Source organism: Oncorhynchus clarkii, chromosome 33 (genome assembly GCF_045791955.1).
Source record: "Oncorhynchus clarkii lewisi isolate Uvic-CL-2024 chromosome 33, UVic_Ocla_1.0, whole genome shotgun sequence".
In the NCBI taxonomy this organism is placed as follows: Eukaryota; Metazoa; Chordata; class Actinopteri; order Salmoniformes; family Salmonidae; genus Oncorhynchus; species Oncorhynchus clarkii.
The window spans coordinates 38427196-38450091 of record NC_092179.1 but is presented as its reverse complement, the minus strand read 5'-3'; the positions used below and the strand labels follow the sequence as shown (position 1 = coordinate 38450091).

The following is a 22896-nucleotide window of genomic DNA, read 5'->3' as shown; positions in this document are numbered from 1 at the left end:
TGTGTGTGGAGGGGTACTGGTGTGTGTGGAGGGGTACTGCTGTGTGTGTGTGGAGGGGTACTGGTGTGTGTGTGTGGAGGGGTACTGCTGTGTGTGTGTGTGGAGGGGTACTGCTGTGTGTGTGTGTGGAGGGGTACTGCTGTGTGTGTATGTGGAGGGGTACTGCTGTGTGTGTATGTGGAGGGGTACTGCTGTGTGTGTGTGGAGGGGTACTGCTGTGTGTGTGTGGAGGGGTACTGCTGTGTGTGTGTGGAGGGGTACTGGTGTGTGTGTGTGGAGGGGTACTGTGTGTGTGTGTGTGGAGGGGTACTGGTGTGTGTGGAGGGGTACTGCTGTGTGTGTGTGGAGGGGTACTGGTGTGTGTGTGTGGAGGGGTACTGCTGTGTGTGTGTGGAGGGGTACTGCTGTGTGTGTGTGGAGGGGTACTGGTGTGTGTGGAGGGGTACTGCTGTGTGTGTGTGGAGGGGTACTGGTGTGTGTGGAGGGGTACTGCTGTGTGTGTGTGGAGGGGTACTGGTGTTTGTGGAGGGGTACTGCTGTGTGTGTGTGGAGGGATACTGGTGTGTGTGTGTGTGTGTGTGTGTGGAGGGGTACTGGTGTGTGTGTGTCTCCTGTTCCAGCCTCAATCTGCAGCTGGCAGAGTTCCCATGACATCATGCCCCAGCTATGGCCTTTGTCCTGGACTCTGATTGGCAGGTAACTTCACTCCCCTCGCTCCTCCCCTGGTCACAAAGCCTCCCCAGCTCTCTCTCCTTCTCTCTCTTTCTCTCTCCTTCTCTCTCTCTCTTTCTCTCTCCTTCTCTCTCTCTCCTTCTCTATCTCTCTCTCTCTCCTTCTCTATCTCTCTCTCTCGCTCTCTCTCTCCCCTCTCTCTCTCTCCTCTCTCTCTCTCTCCTTCCCTCGCTCTCTCTCCTTCTCTCTCTCTGTCTCTCTCGCTTTCTCTCTCTTTCTCTCTCCTTCTCTCTCTCCTCTCTCTCTCTCCTTCTCTCTCTCCCCTCTCTCTCTCCCCTCTCTCTCTCTCTCCTTCCCTCGCTCTCTCTCCTTCTCTCTCTCTCTCTCCACTGAGCTCTGATCCATTCCAGCAGGCAGGAACATATGGGCCATGTCCCAAATGGCATCCTATTTCCGACATAGTGCCCTACTACCCACAGTGTTCAGGTCAAACGTAGTGCACTATATGGGGAATAGGGTTCCATTTTGGATGCAAACCCAGTAACACATGGGATCTATAGATCTACCATGGGATCTATTTACCCTCCACCCTGATGATGAAGGATTGAGATCACTGATCTATACATCCTGCTGTCTCTATACCCCTCTATACATCCTGCTATCTCTATACATCCTGCTGTCTCTATACATCCTGTTGTCTCTATACATCCTGCTGTCTCTATACATCCTGTTGTCTCTTTACATCCTGCTGTCTCTATACATCCTGCTGTCTCTATAGATCCTGTTGTCTCTATACATCCTGCTGTCTCTATACATCCTGTTGTCTCTTTACATCCTGCTGTCTCTATACATCCTGCTGTCTCTATACATCCTGCTGTCTCTATACATCCTGCTGTCTCTATACATCCTGCTGTCTCTATACCTCTCTATACATCCTGCTGTCTCTATACTTCCTGCTGTCTCTATACATCCTGCTGTCTCTATACCCCTCTATACATCCTGCTGTCTCTATACATCCTGCTGTCTCTATACCTCTCTATACATCCTGCTGTCTCTATACTTCCTGCTGTCTCTATACATCCTGCTGTCTCTATACCCCTCTATACATCCTGCTGTCTCTATACATCCTGCTGTCTCTATACATCCTGCTGTCTCTATACCTCTCTATACATCCTGCTGTCTCTATACATCCTGCTGTCTCTATACATCCTGCTGTCTCTATACCTCTCTATACATCCTGCTGTCTCTATACATCCTGTTGTCTCTATACATCCTGCTGTATCTATACATCCTGCTGTCTCTATACATCCTGCTGTCTCTATACCCCTCTATACATCCTGCTGTCTCTATACATCCTGCTGTCTCTATACATCCTGCTGTCTCTATACATCCTGCTGTCTCTATACATCCTGCTGTCTCTATACATCCTCCTGTCTCTATACCCCTCTATACATCCTGCTGTCTCTATACATCCTGCTGTCTCTATACATCCTGCTGTCTCTATACATCCTGCTGTCTCTATACATCCTCCTGTCTCTATACCCCTCTATACATCCTGCTGTCTCTATACATCCTGCTGTCTCTATACATCCTGTTGTCTCTATACATCCTGCTGTCTCTATACATCCTGCTGTCTCTATACATCCTGCTGTCTCTATACCCCTCTATACATCCTGCTGTCTCTATACATCCTGCTGTCTCTATACATCCTGCTGTCTCTATACATCCTCCTGTCTCTATACCCCTCTATACATCCTGCTGTCTCTATACATCCTGCTGTCTCTATACATCCTGCTGTCTCTATACATCCTCCTGTCTCTATACCCCTCTATACATCCTGCTGTCTCTATACATCCTGCTGTCTCTATACATCCTGCTGTCTCTATACCCCTCTATACATCCTGCTGTCTCTATACATCCTGCTGTCTCTGTACATCCTGCTGTCTCTATACATCCTGCTGTCTCTTTACATCCTGCTGTCTCTATACATCCTGCTGTCTCTATACATCCTGCTGTCTCTGTACATCCTGCTGTCTCTATACATCCTGCTGTCTCTATACATCCTGCTGTCTCTATACATCCTGCTGTCTCTATACCCCTCTATACATCCTGCTGTCTCTATACATCCTGCTGTCTCTTTACATCCTGCTGTCTCTATACATCCTGCTGTCTCTATACCCCTCTATACATCCTGCTGTCTCTATACATCCTGCTGTCTCTATACATCCTGCTGTCTCTATACATCCTGCTGTCTCTATACCCCTCTATACATCCTGCTGTCTCTATACATCCTGTTGTCTCTATACATCCTGCTGTCTCTATACCCCTCTATACATCCTGCTGTCTCTATACATCCTGCTGTCTCTATACCCCTCTATACATCCTGCTATCTCTATACATCCTGCTGTCTCTATACATCCTGCTGTCTCTATACCTCTCTATACATCCTGCTGTCTCTGTACATCCTGCTGTCTCTATACCCCTCTATACCTCCTGCTGTCTCTATACCTCTCTATACATCCTGCTGTCTCTGTACATCCTGCTGTCTCTATACCCCTCTATACCTCCTGCTGTCTCTATACCTCTCTATACATCCTGCTGTCTCTGTACATCCTGCTGTCTCTATACCCCTCTATACATCCTGCTGTCTCTATACCTCTCTATACATCCTGCTGTCTCTGTACATCCTGCTGTCTCTATACCCCTCTATACCTCCTGCTGTCTCTATACCCCTCTATACATCCTGCTGTCTCTATACCCCTCTATACATCCTGCTGTCTCTATACATCCTGCTGTCTCTATACATCCTACTGTCTCTATACATCCTGCTGTCTCTATACCCCTCTATACATCCTGCTGTCTCTATACCTCTCTATACATCCTGCTGTCTCTATACATCCTGCTGTCTCTATACATCCTGCTGTCTCTATACCCCTCTATACCTCCTGCTGTCTCTATACCTCTCTATACATCCTGCTGTCTCTATACATCCTGCTGTCTCTATACCCCTCTATACATCCTGCTGTCTCTATACCTCTCTATACATCCTGCTATCTCTGTACATCCTGCTGTCTCTATACCCCTCTATACATCCTGCTGTCTCTATACATCCTGCTGTCTCTATACATCCTGCTGTCTCTATACCCCTCTATACATCCTGCTGTCTCTATACCTCCTGCTGTCTCTATACATCCTGCTGTCTCTATACATCCTGCTGTCTCTATACCTCTCTATACATCCTGCTGTCTCTATACATCCTGCTGTATCTATACATCCTGCTGTCTCTATACATCCTGCTGTCTCTATACATCCTGCTGTCTCTATACATCCTGCTGTCTCTATACCCCTCTATACATCCTGCTGTCTCTATACATCCTGCTGTCTCTATACATCCTGCTGTCTCTATACCCCTCTATACATCCTGCTGTCTCTATACCTCCTGCTGTCTCTATACATCCTGTTGTCTCTATACATCCTGCTGTCTCTATACATCCTGCTGTCTCTATACATCCTGCTGTCTCTATACCCCTCTATACATCCTGCTGTCTCTATACCTCCTGCTGTCTCTATACATCCTGCTGTCTCTATACATCCTGCTGTCTCTATACCTCTCTATACATCCTGCTGTCTCTATACATCCTGCTGTATCTATACATCCTGCTGTCTCTATACATCCTGCTGTCTCTATACCTCTCTATACATCCTGCTGTCTCTATACATCCTGCTGTCTCTATACATCCTGCTGTCTCTATACCCCTCTATACATCCTGCAGTCTCTATACATCCTGCTGTCTCTATACATCCTGCTGTCTCTATACATCCTGCTGTCTCTATACCTCTCTATACATCCTGCTGTCTCTATACATCCTGCTGTCTCTATACATCCTGCTGTCTCTATACCCCTCTATACATCCTGCTGTCTCTATACCTCTCTATACATCCTGCTGTCTCTATACATCCTGCTGTCTCTATACCCCTCTATACATCCTGCTGTCTCTATACATCCTGTTGTCTCTATACATCCTGCTGTCTCTATACATCCTGCTGTCTCTATACATCCTGCTGTCTCTATACCCCTCTATACATCCTGCTGTCTCTATACATCCTGCTGTCTCTATACCCCTCTATACATCCTGCTGTCTCTATACATTCTGCTGTCTCTATACATCCTGTTGTCTCTATACATCCTGCTGTCTCTATACCTCTCTATACATCCTGCTGTCTCTATACATCCTGCTGTCTCTATACATCCTGCTGTCTCTATACCCCTCTATACATCCTGCTGTCTCTATACATCCTGCTGTCTCTATACCCCTCTATACATCCTGCTGTCTCTATACATCCTGCTGTCTCTATACATCCTGCTGTCTCTATACATCCTGCTGTCTCTATACCCCTCTATACATCCTGCTGTCTCTATACATCCTGTTGTCTCTATACATCCTGCTGTCTCTATACCCCTCTATACATCCTGCTGTCTCTATACCCCTCTATACATCCTGCTGTCTCTATACATCCTGCTGTCTCTATACATCCTGCTGTCTCTATACCCCTCTATACATCCTGCTATCTCTATACATCCTGCTGTCTCTATACATCCTGCTGTCTCTATACCTCTCTATACATCCTGCTGTCTCTGTACATCCTGCTGTCTCTATACCCCTCTATACCTCCTGCTGTCTCTATACCTCTCTATACATCCTGCTGTCTCTGTACATCCTGCTGTCTCTATACCCCTCTATACCTCCTGCTGTCTCTATACCTCTCTATACATCCTGCTGTCTCTGTACATCCTGCTGTCTCTATACCCCTCTATACATCCTGCTGTCTCTATACCTCTCTATACATCCTGCTGTCTCTGTACATCCTGATGTCTCTATACCCCTCTATACCTCCTGCTGTCTCTATACCCCTCTATACATCCTGCTGTCTCTATACATCCTGCTGTCTCTATACATCCTGCTGTCTCTATACATCCTGCTGTCTCTATACCCCTCTATACATCCTGCTGTCTCTATACCTCTCTATACATCCTGCTGTCTCTGTACATCCTGCTGTCTCTATACCCCTCTATACATCCTGCTGTCTCTATACATCCTGCTGTCTCTATACATCCTGCTGTCTCTATACCCCTCTATACATCCTGCTGTCTCTATACCTCCTGCTGTCTCTATACATCCTGCTGTCTCTATACCCCTCTATACATCCTGCTGTCTCTATACATCCTGCTGTCTCTATACATCCTGCTGTCTCTATACATCCTGCTGTCTCTATACATCCTGCTGTCTCTATACCCCTCTATACATCCTGCTGTCTCTATACCTCTCTATACATCCTGCTATCTCTGTACATCCTGCTGTCTCTATACCCCTCTATACATCCTGCTGTCTCTATACATCCTGCTGTCTCTATACATCCTGCTGTCTCTATACCCCTCTATACATCCTGCTGTCTCTATACCTCCTGCTGTCTCTATACATCCTGCTGTCTCTATACATCCTGCTGTCTCTATACCTCTCTATACATCCTGCTGTCTCTATACATCCTGCTGTATCTATACATCCTGCTGTCTCTATACATCCTGCTGTCTCTATACATCCTGCTGTCTCTATACATCCTGCTGTCTCTATACCCCTCTATACATCCTGCTGTCTCTATACATCCTGCTGTCTCTATACCCCTCTATACATCCTGCTGTCTCTATACATCCTGCTGTCTCTATACATCCTGCTGTCTCTATACATCCTGCTGTCTCTATACCTCTCTATACATCCTGCTGTCTCTATACATCCTGCTGTCTCTATACATCCTGCTGTCTCTATACCTCTCTATACATCCTGCTGTCTCTATACATCCTGCTGTCTCTATACCCCTCTATACATCCTGCTGTCTCTATACATCCTGTTGTCTCTATACATCCTGCTGTCTCTATACATCCTGCTGTCTCTATACATCCTGCTGTCTCTATACCCCTCTATACATCCTGCTGTCTCTATACATCCTGCTGTCTCTATACCCCTCTATACATCCTGCTTTCTCTATACATTCTGCTGTCTCTATACATCCTGTTGTCTCTATACATCCTGCTGTCTCTATACCTCTCTATACATCCTGCTGTCTCTATACATCCTGCTGTCTCTATACATCCTGCTGTCTCTATACATCCTGCTGTCTTTATACCCCTCTATACATCCTGCTGTCTCTGTACATCCTGCTGTCTCTATACATCCTGCTGTCTCTATACCCCTCTATACATCCTGCTGTCTCTATACATCCTGCTGTCTCTATACATCCTGCTGTCTCTATACCCCTCTATACATCCTGCTGTCTCTATACATCCTGCTGTCTCTATACCCCTCTATACATCCTGCTGTCTCTATACATCCTGCTGTCTCTATACATCCTGCTGTCTCTATACCCCTCTATACATCCTGCTGTCTCTATACATCCTGCTGTCTCTATACCCCTCTATACATCCTGCTATCTCTATACATCCTGCTGTCTCTATACATCCTGCTGTCTCTATACATCCTGCTGTCTCTATACATCCTGCTGTCTCTATACCCCTCTATACATCCTGCTGTCTCTATACATCCTGCTATCTCTATACCCCTCTATACATCCTGCTATCTCTATACCCCTCTATACATCCTGCTGTCTCTATACATCCTTCTGTCTCTATACATCCTGCTGTCTCTATACATCCTGCTGTCTCTATACCCCTCTATACATCCCGCTGTCTCGCCACCACCCTAAAGCAGGGCATCTGAACCACTTCTGTTGTGGTTGTACCACATCTTATAATATAAAGTCAGCAGTAGCAGAGGTAGAACTAAATCAGACAGGGTAATGTTATAATATCCAGTCAGCAGAGGTAGAACTAAATCAGACAGGGTAATGTTATAATATCCAGTCAGAAGAGGCAGAGGTAAAACTAAATCAGACAGGGTAATGTTATGATATCCAGTCAGCAGTAGCAGAGGTAGAACTAAATCAGACAGGGTAATGTTATAATATCCAGTCAGCAGTAGCAGAGGTAGAACTAAATCAGACAGGGTAATGTTATAATATCCAGTTAGCAGCAGCAGAGGTAGAACTAAATCAGACAGGGTAATGTTATAATATCCAGTCAGCAGTAGCAGAGGTAGAACTAAATCAGACAGGGTAATGTTATAATATCCAGTCAGTAGAGGTAGAACTAAATCAGACAGGGTAATGTTATAATATCCAGTCAGCAGAGGTAGAGCTAAATCAGACAGGGTAATGCAGACTGAGACCTACCCAATCATCTCTGGTGATGCTGAGAGCTAGCCAATCATCTCTGACGATGCTGAGAGCTCGCCAATCATCTCAAGAGATGCTGAGAGCTAGCCAATCATCTCTGGTGATGCTGAGAGCTAGCCAATCATCTCTGGCGATATTGAGAGCTAGCCAATCATCTCTGGCGATATTGAGAGGTAGCCAATCATCTCTGGTGAAATTGAGAGCTAGCCAATCATCTCTGGCGATGCTGAGAGCTAGCCAATCATCTCTGGCGAAATTGAGAGCTAGACAATCATCTCTGGCAATGCTGAGAGCTAGCCAATCATCTCTGATGATAATGAGAGACAATATTCTTCACTCGCCTCACCTCGCCTCACCTCTCCTCTCCTCTCCTCTCCTCTTCTGCTTTCCCCTTCTCTGATCTCCCCTCCCCTCCTCTCCTGTCACCTCTTCTTCTAGTAGACCATTCAAAACAGAGGTAACATGTTAAACATGCAAATTAAACTCTAGGAGCTGCGTCCTCACCTCTCTGGCAGGTCTTGAAGAAGATGGCATTGTGAGGTGTCCTCAGGATGATGTTCCCACCGGCGTCCATGACCAGTATGGTGACCTCGAACGCCGCTACGCCATCCTGGTCTCCTAAACACGGGAAGCCCACCTGCACCACTTAAAACACAGAGAAACATCATATTACAACGCAGTAATCAGTATGCAAGCTATTATGATTAATTTCAAGCTATTGTGACTGATTTCAAGCTATTGTGACTGATTTCAAGCTATTGTGACTGGTTTCAAGCTATTGTGACTGATTTCAAGCTATTGTGACTGATTTCAAGCTATATGACTGATTTCAAGCTATTGTGACTGATTTCAAGCTATTGTGACTGATTTCAAGCTATTGTGACAAGCTATTGTGACTGGTTTCAAGCTATTGTGACTGATTTCAAGCTATTGTGACTGGTTTCAAGCTATTATGACTGATTTCAAGCTATTGTGACTGATTTCAAGCTATTGTGACTGATTTCAAGCTATTATGACTGATTTCAAGTTGTTATGACTGGTTTCATGACTGATTTCAAGCTGTTGTGACTGATTTCAAGCTATTGTGACTGATCTCAAGCTATTATGACTGATTTCAAATTGTTATGACTGGTTGCATGACTGATTTCAGGCTGTTGTGACTGATTTCAAGCTATTGTGACTGATCTCAAGCTATTATGACTGATTTCAAGTTGTTATGACTGGTTTCATGACTGATTTCAAGCTGTTGTGACTGATTTCAAGTTGTTATGACTGGTTTCATGACTGATTTCAAGCTGTTGTGACTGATTTCATGACTGTTTTCAAGCTATTATGAGTGATTTCAAGCTATTATGACTGATTTCAAGCTGTTATGACTGATTTCAAGCTGTTTCACTGTAGTGGCCTGTGTGGTCTAGCGGTTAGCGCTGGGCTGGGCTGCTGACTCAAACTCCTCCACTCTTTCCTGCTTGCTGTTCTTCAGTCTCACGTGTCCAATAAACAACAACACTGAGAAGGTAGCACGGATTCACCAGCTCCTGTCTCACCTGAGGGCCTACGTGGTACAGAGCCCAGGAGAGGAACGTTGACCGTGGGGTTGTCCATGATATCCACATCCATGGAGCGCAGTGTCTGGAACTCATAGAAGTACTCTGCCTGCAACACATGAACGGAGAACAGCTGATGTCTCAGAGAGGTACTGGGCCTGCAACACACATGAATGGAGAACAGCTGATGTCTCAGAGAGGTACTGGGCCTGCAACACACATGAATGGAGAACAGCTGATGTCTCAGAGAGGTACTGGGCCTGCAACACACATGAATGGAGAACAGCTGATGTCTCAGAGAGGTACTCTGCCTGCAACACACATGAACAGAGAACAGCTGATGACCCCGGATGCGTCCGTGCTAGTGTGCTTGTATGCATATACATGTTTGTCACACAGTGAGTTTGTGTTAGTACGCACTGTGTCCCTCTCTAAATAATGTCTGTGTGTTGACCCTCCTCTCCCAAAAACACGCGGCACAGCACATGTGGTCTCTCTCTCTAAATGACATGTGGTCTCTCTCTAAATGACATGTGGTCTCCCTCTCTAAATGACATGTGGTATCGCTCTCTAAATGACATGTGGTCTCTCTCTCTAAATGACATCTGGTCTCTCTCTCTAAATTACATGTGGTCTCCCTCTCTAAATGACATGTGGTATCGCTCTCTAAATGACATGTGGTCTCTCTAAATGACATGTGGTCTCTCTCTAAATGACATGTGGTCTCTCTCTCTAAATGACATGTGGTCTCTCTCTCTCTAAATGACATGTGGTCTCTCTCTCTAAATGACATGTGGGATCGCTCTCTAAATGACATGTGGTCTCTCTCTCTAAATGACAAGTGGTCTATCTCTCTCTAAATGACATGTGTTCTTTCTCTAAATTGCATGTGGTCCCTCTCTCTAAATGACATGTGGTCTCTCTCTCTAAATGACATGTGGTCACTCTCTCTAAATGACATGTGGTCTCTCTCTCTAAATGACATGTGGTCTCTCTCTCTAAATGACATGTGGTCTCTCACTCTAAATGACATGTGGTCTCGCTCTCTCTAAATGACATGTGGTCTCTCTCTCTCTAAATGACATGTGGTCTTTCTCTAAATTGCATGTGGTCCCTCTCTCTAAATGACATGGGGTCTCTCTCTCTAAATGACATGGGGTCTCTCTCTCTAAATGACATGTGGTCTCTCTCTCTAAATGACATGTGGTCTCTCTCTAAATGACATGTGGTGTCTCTCTCTAAATGACATGTGGTCTCGCTCTTTCTAAATGACATGTGGTCTCGCTCTCTCTAAATGACATGTGGTCTCTCTCTCTCTAAATGACATGTGTTCTTTCTCTAAATTGCATGTGGTCCCTCTCTCTAAATGACATGTGGTCTCTCTCTCTAAATTACATGTGGTCTCTCTCTCTAAATGACATGTGGTCTCTCTCTCTAAATGACATGTGGTCTCTCTCTAAATGACATGTGGTCTCTCTCTCTAAATGACATGTGGTCTCTCTCTCTAAATGACATGTGGTCTCGCTCTCTCTAAATGACATGTGGTCTCTCTCTCTCTAAATGACATGTGTTCTTTCTCTAAATTGCATGTGGTCCCTCTCTCTAAATGACATGTGGTCTCTCTCTCTAAATGACATGTGGTCTCTCTCTAAATTACATGTGGTCTCTCTTTCTAAATGACATGTGGTCTGACATGTGGTCTCTCTCTCTCTAAATGACATGCTGTCCCTCTCTCTAAATGACATGTGGTCTCTCTCTAAATTACATGTGGTCTCTCTTTCTAAATGACATGTGGTCTCTCTCTCTCTAAATGACATGCGGTCCCTCTCTCTAAATGACATGTGGTCTCTCTCTCTTTAAATGACATGTGGTCTCTCTGTAAATGACATGTGGTCTCTCTGTAAATGACATGTGGTCTCTCTGTAAATGACATGTGGTCTCTCTTTAAATGACATGTGGTCTCTCTCTCTCTCTAAATGACGTGGTCTCTATCTAAATGACATGTGGTCTCTCTCTCTCTCTAAATGGCGTGGTCTCTCTCTCTCTCTAAATGACATGTGGTCTCTCTCTAAATGACATGTGGTCTCTCTCTAAATGGCATGTGGTCTCTCTCTAAATGACATGTGGTCTCTCTCTAAATGACATGTGGTCTCTCTAAATGACATGTGGTCTCTCTCTCTAAATGACATGCGGTCTCTCTCTCTCTAAATGACATGCGGTCTTTCTTTAAATGACAGGTGGTCTCTCTCTAAATGACATGTGGTCTCTCTCTAAATGACATGTGGTCTCTCTCTCTCTAAATTACATGTGGTCTCTCTCTCTCTAAATGACACGTGGTCTCTCTCTCTCTAAATGACATGTGGTCTCTCTCTCTCTAAATGACATGTGGTCTCTCTTGTCAAGTGATTGGGGGAGGCATGACAGAACACACACAGGGAGGGGGGGGGGGGGGGGGAGAGAGATCCCAGAACAGAGAGATGAAAGAGGGAGAGAGGAAAGGGGAGACTACGATGTTCCCTCTATGCAGTGAATGCTTCCCAGTGTCAAAGCGTTTGATGAAGGGAAAGGTACACAAGGCGGGCAGAGGAAGAGGAGGCTAATCCTGCAGCTGAATGGTAATAACCAACACAGATAACTCTCCACCATGCAGCCTTTCATGCCCCAGGCTTTTGTTCTTAAGCTTCGCCGGCTGCCTTTGAAGTACAGGGGGTAACAGAACCCAGGAAAGAGAAGGGCCCTCTTTCTGTATCTCTCTCTCTCTCTATCCCTCTCGCTCTCTATCCCTCTCGCTCTCTATCCCTCTCGCTCTCTATCCCTCTCTCTCTCTCTCTTTCTATCCCTCTCTCTCATTCCCTCTCTCTCTCCTTCCCTCTCTCCTTCCCGCTCTCTCTCTCCTTCCCTCTCACTCTCATTCCCTCTCACTCTCCCCGCTCTCTCTCCTTCCCTCTCTCTATCCTTCCCTCTCTCTCTCCTTCCCTCTCTCTCCCCTTCCCTCTCTCTCCCCTTCCCTCTCTCTCTCCTTCCCTCTCTCTCTCCTTCCCTCTCTCTCTCCTTCCCTCTCTCTCCTTCCCTCTCTTCCCCTTCCCTCTCTCTCTCTATCCCTCTCTCTATCCCTCTCTCTCCTTCACTCTCGCTCTCATTCCCTCTCGCTCTTTCTATCCCTCTCTCTCATTCCCTCTCTCTCTCATTCCCTCTCTCTCTCTCCTTCCCTCTCTCTCTCCTTCCCTCTCTCTCTCATTCCCTCTCGCTCTCCCCGTTCTCTTTCCTTCCCGCTCTCTTTCCTTCCAGCTCTCTTTCCTTCCTTCTCTCTCTCTCTCTCCCACTCTCATTTGCCGACTCAACATGCCATTACCGGATTACGATCTCTGTATGTTTTGTGGGTGTATGTTTAGTGTGTGTGTGTGTGTGTGTGTGTGTGTGTGTGTGTGTGTGTGTGTGTGTGTGTGTGTGGACGTGTTTAACTATTCTAGTGGGGACCAGAAGTCCCTACAAGAATAGTAAACGAACAAAAAGTTGACCAGCTGGGGACATTTTGTTAGTCCCCACAAGGTCAAATGGTATTTCTAAGAGGTTTAGGGTTAAGGTTAGAATTAGTGTTAGGGTCAGAATTACGTTAAGGGTTAGGAGATATGTGTTAGGGAAAATAGGATTTTGAATGGAAGTGTGTGTGTGTGTGCGTGTGTGCGTGCGTGCGTGCGTGCGCGGAGGGAGCTGAAAGCTCTGGTCCGTTCCGTTCTCTGTAATTTGCTGTCACCAGAGATGATCTCATCAGGAAGAGAAATTGGTCATTACTTTGACTAAAATAAGTTCACAGTTTATTATGGATGTCAACACACTTGTTGCAGTCTCCCACAATAGGTGTTTATGTATGTGGATTCCTTGTTTTTTTGTTTTTACTGATAATCTCCCATCCATGAACACCCCTCCTCACAAACCACTAGCTCAATCTGAAGAAGAAGATGAAGAAGACGCTGAAGAAGGCAAGAAATGAGAAGAAACAATAAGAATCTAAAAGAAGAAGGGGGAGAAGAGGAGGAGAAGAAGAGGCTGAGGAGGCTGAAGAGGAGAAGAGGTTGAAGAGGAGGGTAAAGAGGGTAAAGAGGGTGAAGAGGAGGAGAAGAGGGTGAAGAAGAGGAGAAGAGGGTGAAGAGGAGGAGAAGAGGGTGAAGAGGGTGAAGAGGAGGAGAAGAGGGTAAAGAGGAGGAGAAGAGGGTGAAGAGGAGGAGAAGAGGGTGAAGAGGAGGAGAAGAGGGTGAAGAGGGTGAAGAGGAGGAGAAGGGGGAGAAGAGGAGGAGGAGAAGAGGCTGAAGAGGCGAGGAGGCTGAAGAGGAGAAGAGGTTGAAGATGAGGGTAAAGAGGAGGAGAAGAGGGTGAAGAGGAGGAGAAGAGGGTGAGGAGGAGGAGAAGAGGGTGAATAGGAGGAGAAGATGGTAGAGGAGGAGAAGAGGGTGAAGAGGAGAAGAGGAAAGAGGAGGAGAAGAGGGTAAAGAGAAGAGGGTGAAGAGAAGAGGAAAGAGGAGGAGAAGAGGGTGAAGAGGAGGAGAAGAGGGTAAAGAGGAGGAGAAGAGGGTGAAGAGGAGGAGAAGAGGGTGAAGAGGGTGAAGAGGAGGAGAAGGGGGAGAAGAGGAGGAGGAGAAGAGGCTGAAGAGGCGAGGAGGCTGAAGAGGAGAAGAGGTTGAAGATGAGGGTAAAGAGGAGGAGAAGAGGGTGAAGAGGAGGAGAAGAGGGTGAGGAGGAGGAGAAGAGGGTGAATAGGAGGAGAAGATGGTAGAGGAGGAGAAGAGGGTGAAGAGGAGAAGAGGAAAGAGGAGGAGAAGAGGGTAAAGAGAAGAGGGTGAACAGAAGAGGAAAGAGGAGGAGAAGAGGGTGAAGAGGAGGAGAAGAGGGTAAAGAGGAGGAGAAGAGGGTAAAGAGGAGGAGAAGATGGTAGAGGAGGAGAAGAGGGTGAAGAGGAGAAGAGGAAAGAGGAGGAGAAGAGGGTGAAGAGAAGAGGGTGAAGAGAAGAGGAAAGAGGAGGAGAAGAGGGTGAAGAGGAGGAGAAGAGGGTAAAGAGAAGAGGGTGAAGAGAAGAGGAAAGAGGAGGAGAAGAGGGTGAAGAGGAGGAGAAGAGGGTAAAGAGGAGGAGAAGATGGTAGAGGAGGAGAAGAGGGTGAAGAGGAGAAGAGGAAAGAGGAGGAGAAGAGGGTGAAGATGAGGAGAGGGTGAAGCAGAGGAGAAGAGGGTGAAGAGGAGGAGAAGATGGTAGAGGAGGAGAAGAGGGTAAAGAGAAGAGGGTGAAGAGAAGAGGAAAGAGGAGGAGAAGAGGGTGAAGAGGAGGAGAAGAGGGTGAAGAGGAGGAGAAGAGGGTGAGGAGAAGAGGGTAAAGAGGAGTAGAAAAGGGTAAAGAGGGTAAAGAGGAGGAGGAGAAGAGGGTAAAGAGGAGGAGGAGAAGAGGGTAAAGAGGAGGAGAAGAGGGTAAAGAGGGTAAAGAGGAGGAGGAGAAGAGGGTAAAGAGGGTAAAGAGGAGGAGGAGAAGATGGTAAAGAGGAGGAGAAGAGGGTAAAGAGGAGGAGGAGAAGAGGGTAAAGAGGAGGAGAAGAGGGTAAAGAGGGTAAAGAGGAGGAGGAGAAGAGGGTAAAGAGGAGGAGGAGAAGAGGGTAAAGAGGAGGAGGAGAAGAGGGTAAAGAGGAGGAGGAGAAGAGGGTAAAGAGGAGGAGGAGAAGAGGGTAAAGAGGAGGAGAAGAGGGTAAAGAGGAGGAGAATAAGAGGAGGAGCATAGGGTGAAGAGGAGGAGAAGAGGGTAAAGAGGAGGAGAAGAGGGTAAAGAGGAGGAGAAGAGGGTAAAGAGGAGGAGAAGAGGGTAAAGAGGAGGAGAAGAAGAGGGTAAAGAAGAGGAGAACAGGGTAAAAAAGAGGAGAAGAAGAGGAGGAGCAGAGGGTGAAGAGGAGGAGAAGAGGGTAAAGAGGAGGAGAAGAGGGTGAAGAGGAGGAGAAGAGGGTAAAGAGGAGGAGAAGAAGAGGAGGAGAAGAGGGTGAAGAGGAGGAGAAGAGGGTAAAGAGGAGGAGAAGAAGAGGGTAAAGAGGAGGAGAAGAAGAGGGTAAAGAGGAGGAGAAGAGGCTGAAGAGGAGGAGAAAAAGAGGGTGAAGAGGAGGAGAAGAGGGTAAAGAGGAGGAGAAGAAGAGGGTAAAGAGGAGGAGAAGAAGAGGGTAAAGAGGAGGAGGAGAAGAGGGTAAAGAGGAGGAGAAGAAGAGGGTAAAGAGGAGGAGAAGAGGAGGAGAAGAGGGTAAAGAGGAGGTGAAGAGGAGGAGAAGAGGGTAAAGGGGAGGAGAATAAGAGGAGAAGAAGAGGGTAAAGAGGAGGAGAAGAGGATAAAGAGGAGGAGAAGATGGTGAAGAGGAGGAGAAGAGGGTGAAGAGGAGGAGAAGAGGGTAAAGAGGAGGAGAAGGGGGTAAAGAGGAGGAGAAGAGGGTAAAGAGTAGGAGAAGAAGAGGAGAAGAGGGTGACAAGGAGAAGAGGGAAAGAGGAGGAGAAGAGGAGGAGAAGAGGGTGAAGAGGAGGAGAAGAAGGTGAAGAGGGGGAGAAGAGGGTAAAGAGGAGGAGAAGAGGGTGAAGAGGAGGAGAAGAGGGTGAAGAGGAGAAGAGGGTGAATAGGAGGAGAATAGGGTGAATAGGAGGAGAAGAGGGTGAAGAGGAGGAGAAGAGGGTGAAGAGGAGGAGAAGGGGGTAAAGGGGAGAAGGGGGTGAAGAGGAGGAGAAGGGGGTAAAGAGGAGAAGGAATGGCACCGTGGTCCAGGGGCCTCCCACCCAGGGAGCGGTGAGGTCATGGCTCTGTGACCTAATAACAATGTAGCGCGTGGCCCCTGGGGCCCCTGGGATTCCTCCTGACAGAGACAGCCCCTTCATGTGGCAGGGGAACAATGCTCTCTCAACACAAGGACTGTGTCCCATATGGCACCCTATTCCTTGCTCTGGTCAAAAGTAGTGCACTATATAGGGAATAGTGTGTCATTATGGACAGACAGTGTTTCCTATCTCTCTTCCTATCTTCTATGGATGTAAAAGTAGTGCACTATATAGGGAATAGTGTGTCATTATGGACAGACACGGTTTCCTATCTCTCTTCCTATCTTCTATGGATGTAGGGGAAATTCCACAATCCAAACGATGATGGTTTATTTGTGTTTTCAGATGATGGTTTATTTGTGTTTTCAGAGGACAATACGGGTGCCTTTAAACCCTTTCAAGATTATCATTCAGTCATGATTCAGAAATGATTTGTCACTCTGCAGCGGCATAGTGCAGTAGACTCAAATATTTTTCCCGAATAACACAAATATTGACTCCATCTGAGTTGACAACGGTTACTCAAAACAGACATATAAAAAACTAAAAAGTTTAAAACAAACATGAGTAAAATAGGGAAAATGATTCATTTTAAAATCCCCAATAGAAACAACCAGTCTATCAGATCTTTGGCTAGTTCCATCGTTTTTGTTCACATGCTAGGTTGTTTTTAAATATTAGTTTAGAGTTTGCTGCAACTCTCTGCTGCTAGTGAAGAGACGGAGCTTCTCCTCTGACGCTGACACAGAGTGCTGTTACCACGGTAACGGCCCGTCGCAAAATACTTGACAGTCGATTGACGCAGCCGTGTGTCGATCTAATTAACAATAATACCCAAAAAATTCCCGTCAAAACCCATCAATTTAAAAATAGAGATATCTGTTTTTTTGTTGTTGTTGCATTTGATACGTCTCAATCCACCGCATACGCCTATGTCGCACTTCCGCATCCGCGGTGAAAGGTGGCAGAGCTAGAGCGCTGTTCATCCAGCCCAGCCTGTTTGAACGGCGTTCACTGACATCCCCTTATACTTTCAATCAGTTTACCTTTTTTCATTGTTTCAGTCACATTCCTGAAGCCCAAGAAACATACACTTAGCTTCCTAGTACATACGGAAATTAAAACGGTTTATGAATGATTTTCTTTGGAGGGTTACTGTCAAAATGATTTATTAATTTAAAAAAATTAAATAAATAGACATTGATGACATTCGCATGGGCCCATAGAGCTTGTGGGTCCCCTGCCTTGAATAAAAGATGGCTGCCGTTTTATGGGCTCTTAAACAATCGTGTTCTTATGTTCATTTTTTTGTTGGTTAAGAGCTCGTCAGTAAACATTTTCACTGTAAGGTAAACCTGTTGGTTAAGGGCTCATCAGTAAGCATTTTCACTGTAAGGTCTACCTACACCTGTTGGTTATTAAGGTCTACCTACACCTGTTGGTTAAGGGCTCATCACTAAGCATTTTCACTGTAAGGTCTACCTACACCTGTTGGTTATTAAGGTCTACCTACACCTGTTGGTTAAGGGCTCATCAGTAAGCATTTTCACTGTAAGGTCTACCTACACCTGTTGGTTATTAAGGTCTACCTACACCTGTTGGTTAAGGGCTCATCACTAAGCATTTTCACTGTAAGGTCTACCTACACCTGTTGGTTATTAAGGTCTACCTACACCTGTTGGTTAAGGGCTCATCAGTAAGCATTTTCACTGTAAGGTCTACCTACACCTGTTGGTTATTAAGGTCTACCTACACCTGTTGGTTATTAAGGTCTACCTACACCTGTTGGTTATTAAGGACTCATCAGTAAGCATTTTCACTGTAAGGTCTACCTACACCTGTTGGTTATTAAGGTCTACCTACACCTGTTGGTTAAGGGCTCATCAGTAAACATTTTCACTGTAAGGTCTACCTACATGTAACAGTATAACTTTAGACCGTGCCCTCGCCCATACCCGGGCGCGAACCAGGGACGCTCTGCACACATCAACAACCGACACCCACGAAGCATCGTTACCCATCGCTCCACAAAAGCCACAGCCCTTGCAGAGCAAAGGGGAACCACTACCTCAAGGTCTCAGAGCGAGTGACATCACCGATTGAAACGCCACTAGCACGCACCACCACTAACTAGTTAGCCATTTCGCATCGGCTACCTACACCTGTTGTATTAGGCGCACGTGACAAATAACATTTGATTTGATTTTGATTTGAGGGTGATCCACAGGTGTCTGGTACGCCAGTGAGTGTCTGGTACGCCAGTGAGTGTCTGGTACGCCAGTGAGTGTCTGGTACGCCAGTGAGTGTCTGGTACGCCAGTGAGTGTCTGGTGGACCAAAAAAGTTCAATTCCCACCTGGACGTTAGACAACATTCTGAAAGAGCTCATGTTTTACGGAGTTAACAAAAAGTGAGTTTTCTTTACTCAAGTGGTATACACAGTAGCAATTTAGTTTTCCTATCAGTTTGTTTTATGAACCATAAAACATAATTAAATGTAACATATTTTATATCCAAAATTCGTATTCTATAAGGCAGATGGATTTGACAGTTTATGGTTGTGACAATGGTGATTTCAATATTGTTTGTTTAAATCTATCAAAAAAGTAGAGAACTTTCCAGACTATGAGTGGCCTTGTTGCACTACATGTAAAGAGGACATAAACAGGGGTCCTTTATGGTATAGCCGTCCCTGCACATTCCTGATTCATTCCTGATTCATTTAGGCTCCATTCCAGCCATTATTATGAGCCGTCCTCCCATCTGCAGCCTCCACTGGTTCATATGCCCGGCCTATCTGGGGGGGGGGGGGGGGGTTGCTCATGCAACCCCAAAAAGTATATATATGTACAGTACCAGTCAAAAGTGTGGACACACCTACTCATTCAAGGGTTTTTCTTTCTTTTTTAAAACTATGTTCTACATTGTAGAATAATAGTGAAGACGTCAAAACTATGAAATAACACACATGGAATCATGTAGTAACCAAAAATAGTGTTAAACAAATAAAAAATTTATATTCTTCAAAGTAGCTACCCTTTGCCTTGATGACAGCTTTGCACACTATTGGCACTCTCTCAACCAGCTTCATGAGGTAGTCACCTGGAATTATTTTAATTAACAGGTGTGCCTTCTTAAAAGTTGATTTGTGGAATTTCTTTCCTTCTTAATGCGTTTGAGCCAATCAGTTGTGTTGTGACAAGGTAGAAGATAACCCTGTTTGTTAAAAGACCAAGTCCATATTATGGTAAGAACAGCTCAAATAAGCAAAGAGCAATGACAGTCCATCATTACTTTAAGACATGAAGGTCAGTCAATCTGGAAAATTTCAAGAATTTGGAACATTTCTTCAAGTGCAGTCACAAAAACCATCAAGCGCTGTGATGAAACAGGCTCTCATGAGGACCGCCACAGGAAAGTAAGACCCAGAGTTACCTCTGATGCAGAGGATAAGCTCATTAGAGTTTACCAGCCTCAGAAATTGCAGCCCAAATAAATGCTTCACAGAGGTCAAGTAACAGACACATCTCAACATCAACTGTTCAGAGGAGACTGCGTGAATCAGGCCTTAATGGTAAAAAAAACACTACTAAAGGACACCAATAATAAGAAGAGACTTGGTTGGGCCAAGAAACATGAGCAATGGACTTTAGACATGGAAATCTGTCCTTTGGTCTGATGAGTCCAAATTTGAGATTTTTGGTTCCAACCGCCGTATCTTTGTGAGACGCAGAGTCGATGAACAGATTATCTCTGCATGAGTGGTTCCCACCGTGAAGCATGGAGGAGGAGGTGTGATGGTGTGGGGGTGCTTTGCTGGTGACACTGTCTGATCTATTTAGAATTCAAGGCACACTTAACCAGCAAGGCCATCACAGCATTCTGCAGTGATACGCCATCCCATCTGGTTTGCGCTGGGACTATCATTTGTTTTTCAACAGGACAATGACCCAAAACAACTCCAGGCTGTGTAAGGGCTATTTGATCAAGAAGGAGAGTGATGGAGTGCTGCATCAGATGACCTGGCCTCCACAATCACCCGACCTCAACTCAATTGAGATGGTTTGGAATGAGTTGGACAGCATAGTGAAGTACTCAGTATACGTGGGAACTCCTTCAAAACTGTTGGAAAAGCATTCCAGGTGAAGCTGGTTGAGAGAATGCGAAGAGTGCAAAGCTGACATCAAGGCAAAGAGTGGCTACTTTGTAGAATCTAAAATATAACATATATTTTGATTTAAAACTTTTTGGGTTACTTATTTCATAGTTTTGATGTCTTCATTAGTATTCTACAATGTAGAAAATAGTTTTAAAAAATAAAGAAAAACCCTTGAATGAGTAGGTGTGTCCAAACCTTTTGACTGGTACTGTATATAAATAAATGAATGAATAAATAAATAAATATAGCCTAGGCTCCTTGTGAAGTCTTCATGAAGCTCAATGTCTTTGAACATAAAAGAGGGTACATTTATTTGCATCCTCATTACATGATTACCATCAATAGTTTATAACCGTTTTATGTGTGTTATACATAAATGTCAATATTGTCCAACGGCCTCAACAGTAGGTTACCAAATCACTTATAGGAGAGAGAAGACTTGTTTGAAAGGCATTTTTTTGTGTGTATATAAATAATATAATTTTGCCACTGCACTGACTGTTATTCCCAAAGCTGTTCTCATAACAAAGCTTATGAACAAGGACACCATTGCAAAAAAAGCGATTCCAAATGGAACCTTCTTCTCCTTCTCAGTTCCAATAAAGAACGCGGGATGGGTCTGGCACGCGTCTGAGAATTTGACCAATGTTTTCAAAAGCGCAGATGGACCAGATGTTTTGCACATGTCCTAGATGCGGCCTGGCGGCGCCCCGGCGCTTTGATCCGTGGCGGCAGGTCCACGACACCGACATGTAAAATACCGCAAGAGATGGGAATTACAATATTAAAAAAAGGAAACTGGTCAGAGAGCTCAAGCTAAATCTCTTTTAAAATCAATAATCTACTGCTACCGCGCGCTTAGGCTTCTTTTTAAACCTCAAAATTGCGAGGTTGTTTGATCAGAATTGGGCCTTTGATGTTGGGAAAGCGTGAGAAACAATAGTTCAGAAGAAATGTGGACTAGTTTTTGAATGAAGGTTTTAAGTGTGGGGGATAGTCAGTGGCTCTTGTCTAGTTTATTGATCTTTACCGAGACAATAATTTCAAAGACATTCTTCATTTGAAGTTCGTTTTTTAAATGCATAATGTGGTTAATCAATGCATACTAAACATTGGCTATTAACCTATCCATTCAAAATAATAAGAAAAACAACCTTTATCATTCTTTTCTAAAAACAAAATGAATTGCAGCCTTATCGCCATATAGAATTGCGCACTAGTCACCGCATTGCGCACTGGCTACAATTACGCGCATGTTCTCAGATCAATAGCCTTTGATAAAGCCTATCGATGACCACTAAAAGTATTACAATAGATGGAATCAAATACACACATTTTCCTCTTTTCAAATGAAAGTAGGCCTATAGACTAATGTGACCCGATCACCGTCTCCTACCTGTTCAGTAGCTTGCCAGGTGAAGTTGACATTCTGGATATTGACAGGTATCGCAGGCATCCTCTGCTGGGCCTTTCTGAAGTCCGTTGTGAATGGAGCCATCTTTCCCTCTGACACGATCAAGATATCCTCCTCAAAACCTGCACAATAACACACACTGGCATTTCAACAAGAGCATTTAAAAACACACGCGAAAGCGCATGGGGGTGTCTACAAAGTTTAACTCAGTCCAATATAATAGGGGTCACAGTGTATGTAACTCATCCCTTTAACCTTTAAAGTTACAATACATATTTTCTATTTAATAAGCTAATTCAAGTGACACTGTAACATTGGATTCATTGAAAAATAAACGCTACTTACCAATTAGGATTCTGGCTTGGTTGGCATCAATCCACATGTACAAACTTCCCTGCTGCTCCTGCGCAGCTTTGGACATCAAACCACCCAAAAGTAGAAGAAAGCACGTTTTGATGGGGGACAGAAGAACAGAGGCTGTCTCGGTAGCCATCCTGAGTTACAAGCCTCTCAAATCTAACCCTTTAAATTGTAAATGTATCTCCGTTCGGCTCTCCTCGTAGTTAAATTGTGTGTCTGTGTATGCAGAGTTTGCCACTGTACTCAAGTCTGGTAGGTATGCGGTGAGTGAGCCTCTTTCATTGACAGTGAGACGCCTGCGCTACGTCGCAAGCTACTTGTACACAGCGGGCGCTGCAGGGAGGGTATGCGGCCACACGGTGGCGCAGTGGGACATGGGAAGTAAAGAGTTGGTGCACATTTAGTTAGGCTATGCCTGCCTGTTGATTAATGCGATAGGAAGTAAATGGCGTAACATGTTGACAAACAACTGGCACTATAAATACTTATTTATTGGTCTGAGTAGGGGTCTAATCTTTCCCTGATTTAATTTTTTCATTTAATTTTTACCCACACATCCGTTTTTCTGACGAATACCAGTAAAAAAAACAACATAACAATCATTATAAATTATAGCCTACAAAATATTAACATGGTGAT

General features: G+C 45.0%; 2 protein-coding genes across 2 annotated transcripts in view; both read right to left on the bottom strand.

Annotated features, from left to right (window-relative positions):
* Positions 1-22517, bottom strand: part of LOC139392880 (wnt inhibitory factor 1-like) — a 63262-nt gene extending 40745 nt beyond the window's left edge. Inside the window, exons 1-4 of the mRNA XM_071141198.1 lie at positions 22243-22517; positions 21880-22019; positions 9504-9612; positions 8461-8601 (exon numbers count right to left, since the gene is read on the bottom strand). Of these exons, the coding sequence (XP_070997299.1) occupies positions 8461-8601; positions 9504-9612; positions 21880-22019; positions 22243-22390 (538 nt within the window). The 5' untranslated portion in view covers positions 22391-22517. The remainder of the gene's footprint in view (positions 1-8460; positions 8602-9503; positions 9613-21879; positions 22020-22242) is intronic.
* Positions 1-22896, bottom strand: part of LOC139392874 (beta-2-microglobulin-like) — a 613933-nt gene that overhangs the window by 147366 nt on the left and 443671 nt on the right. The window lies entirely within an intron of this gene.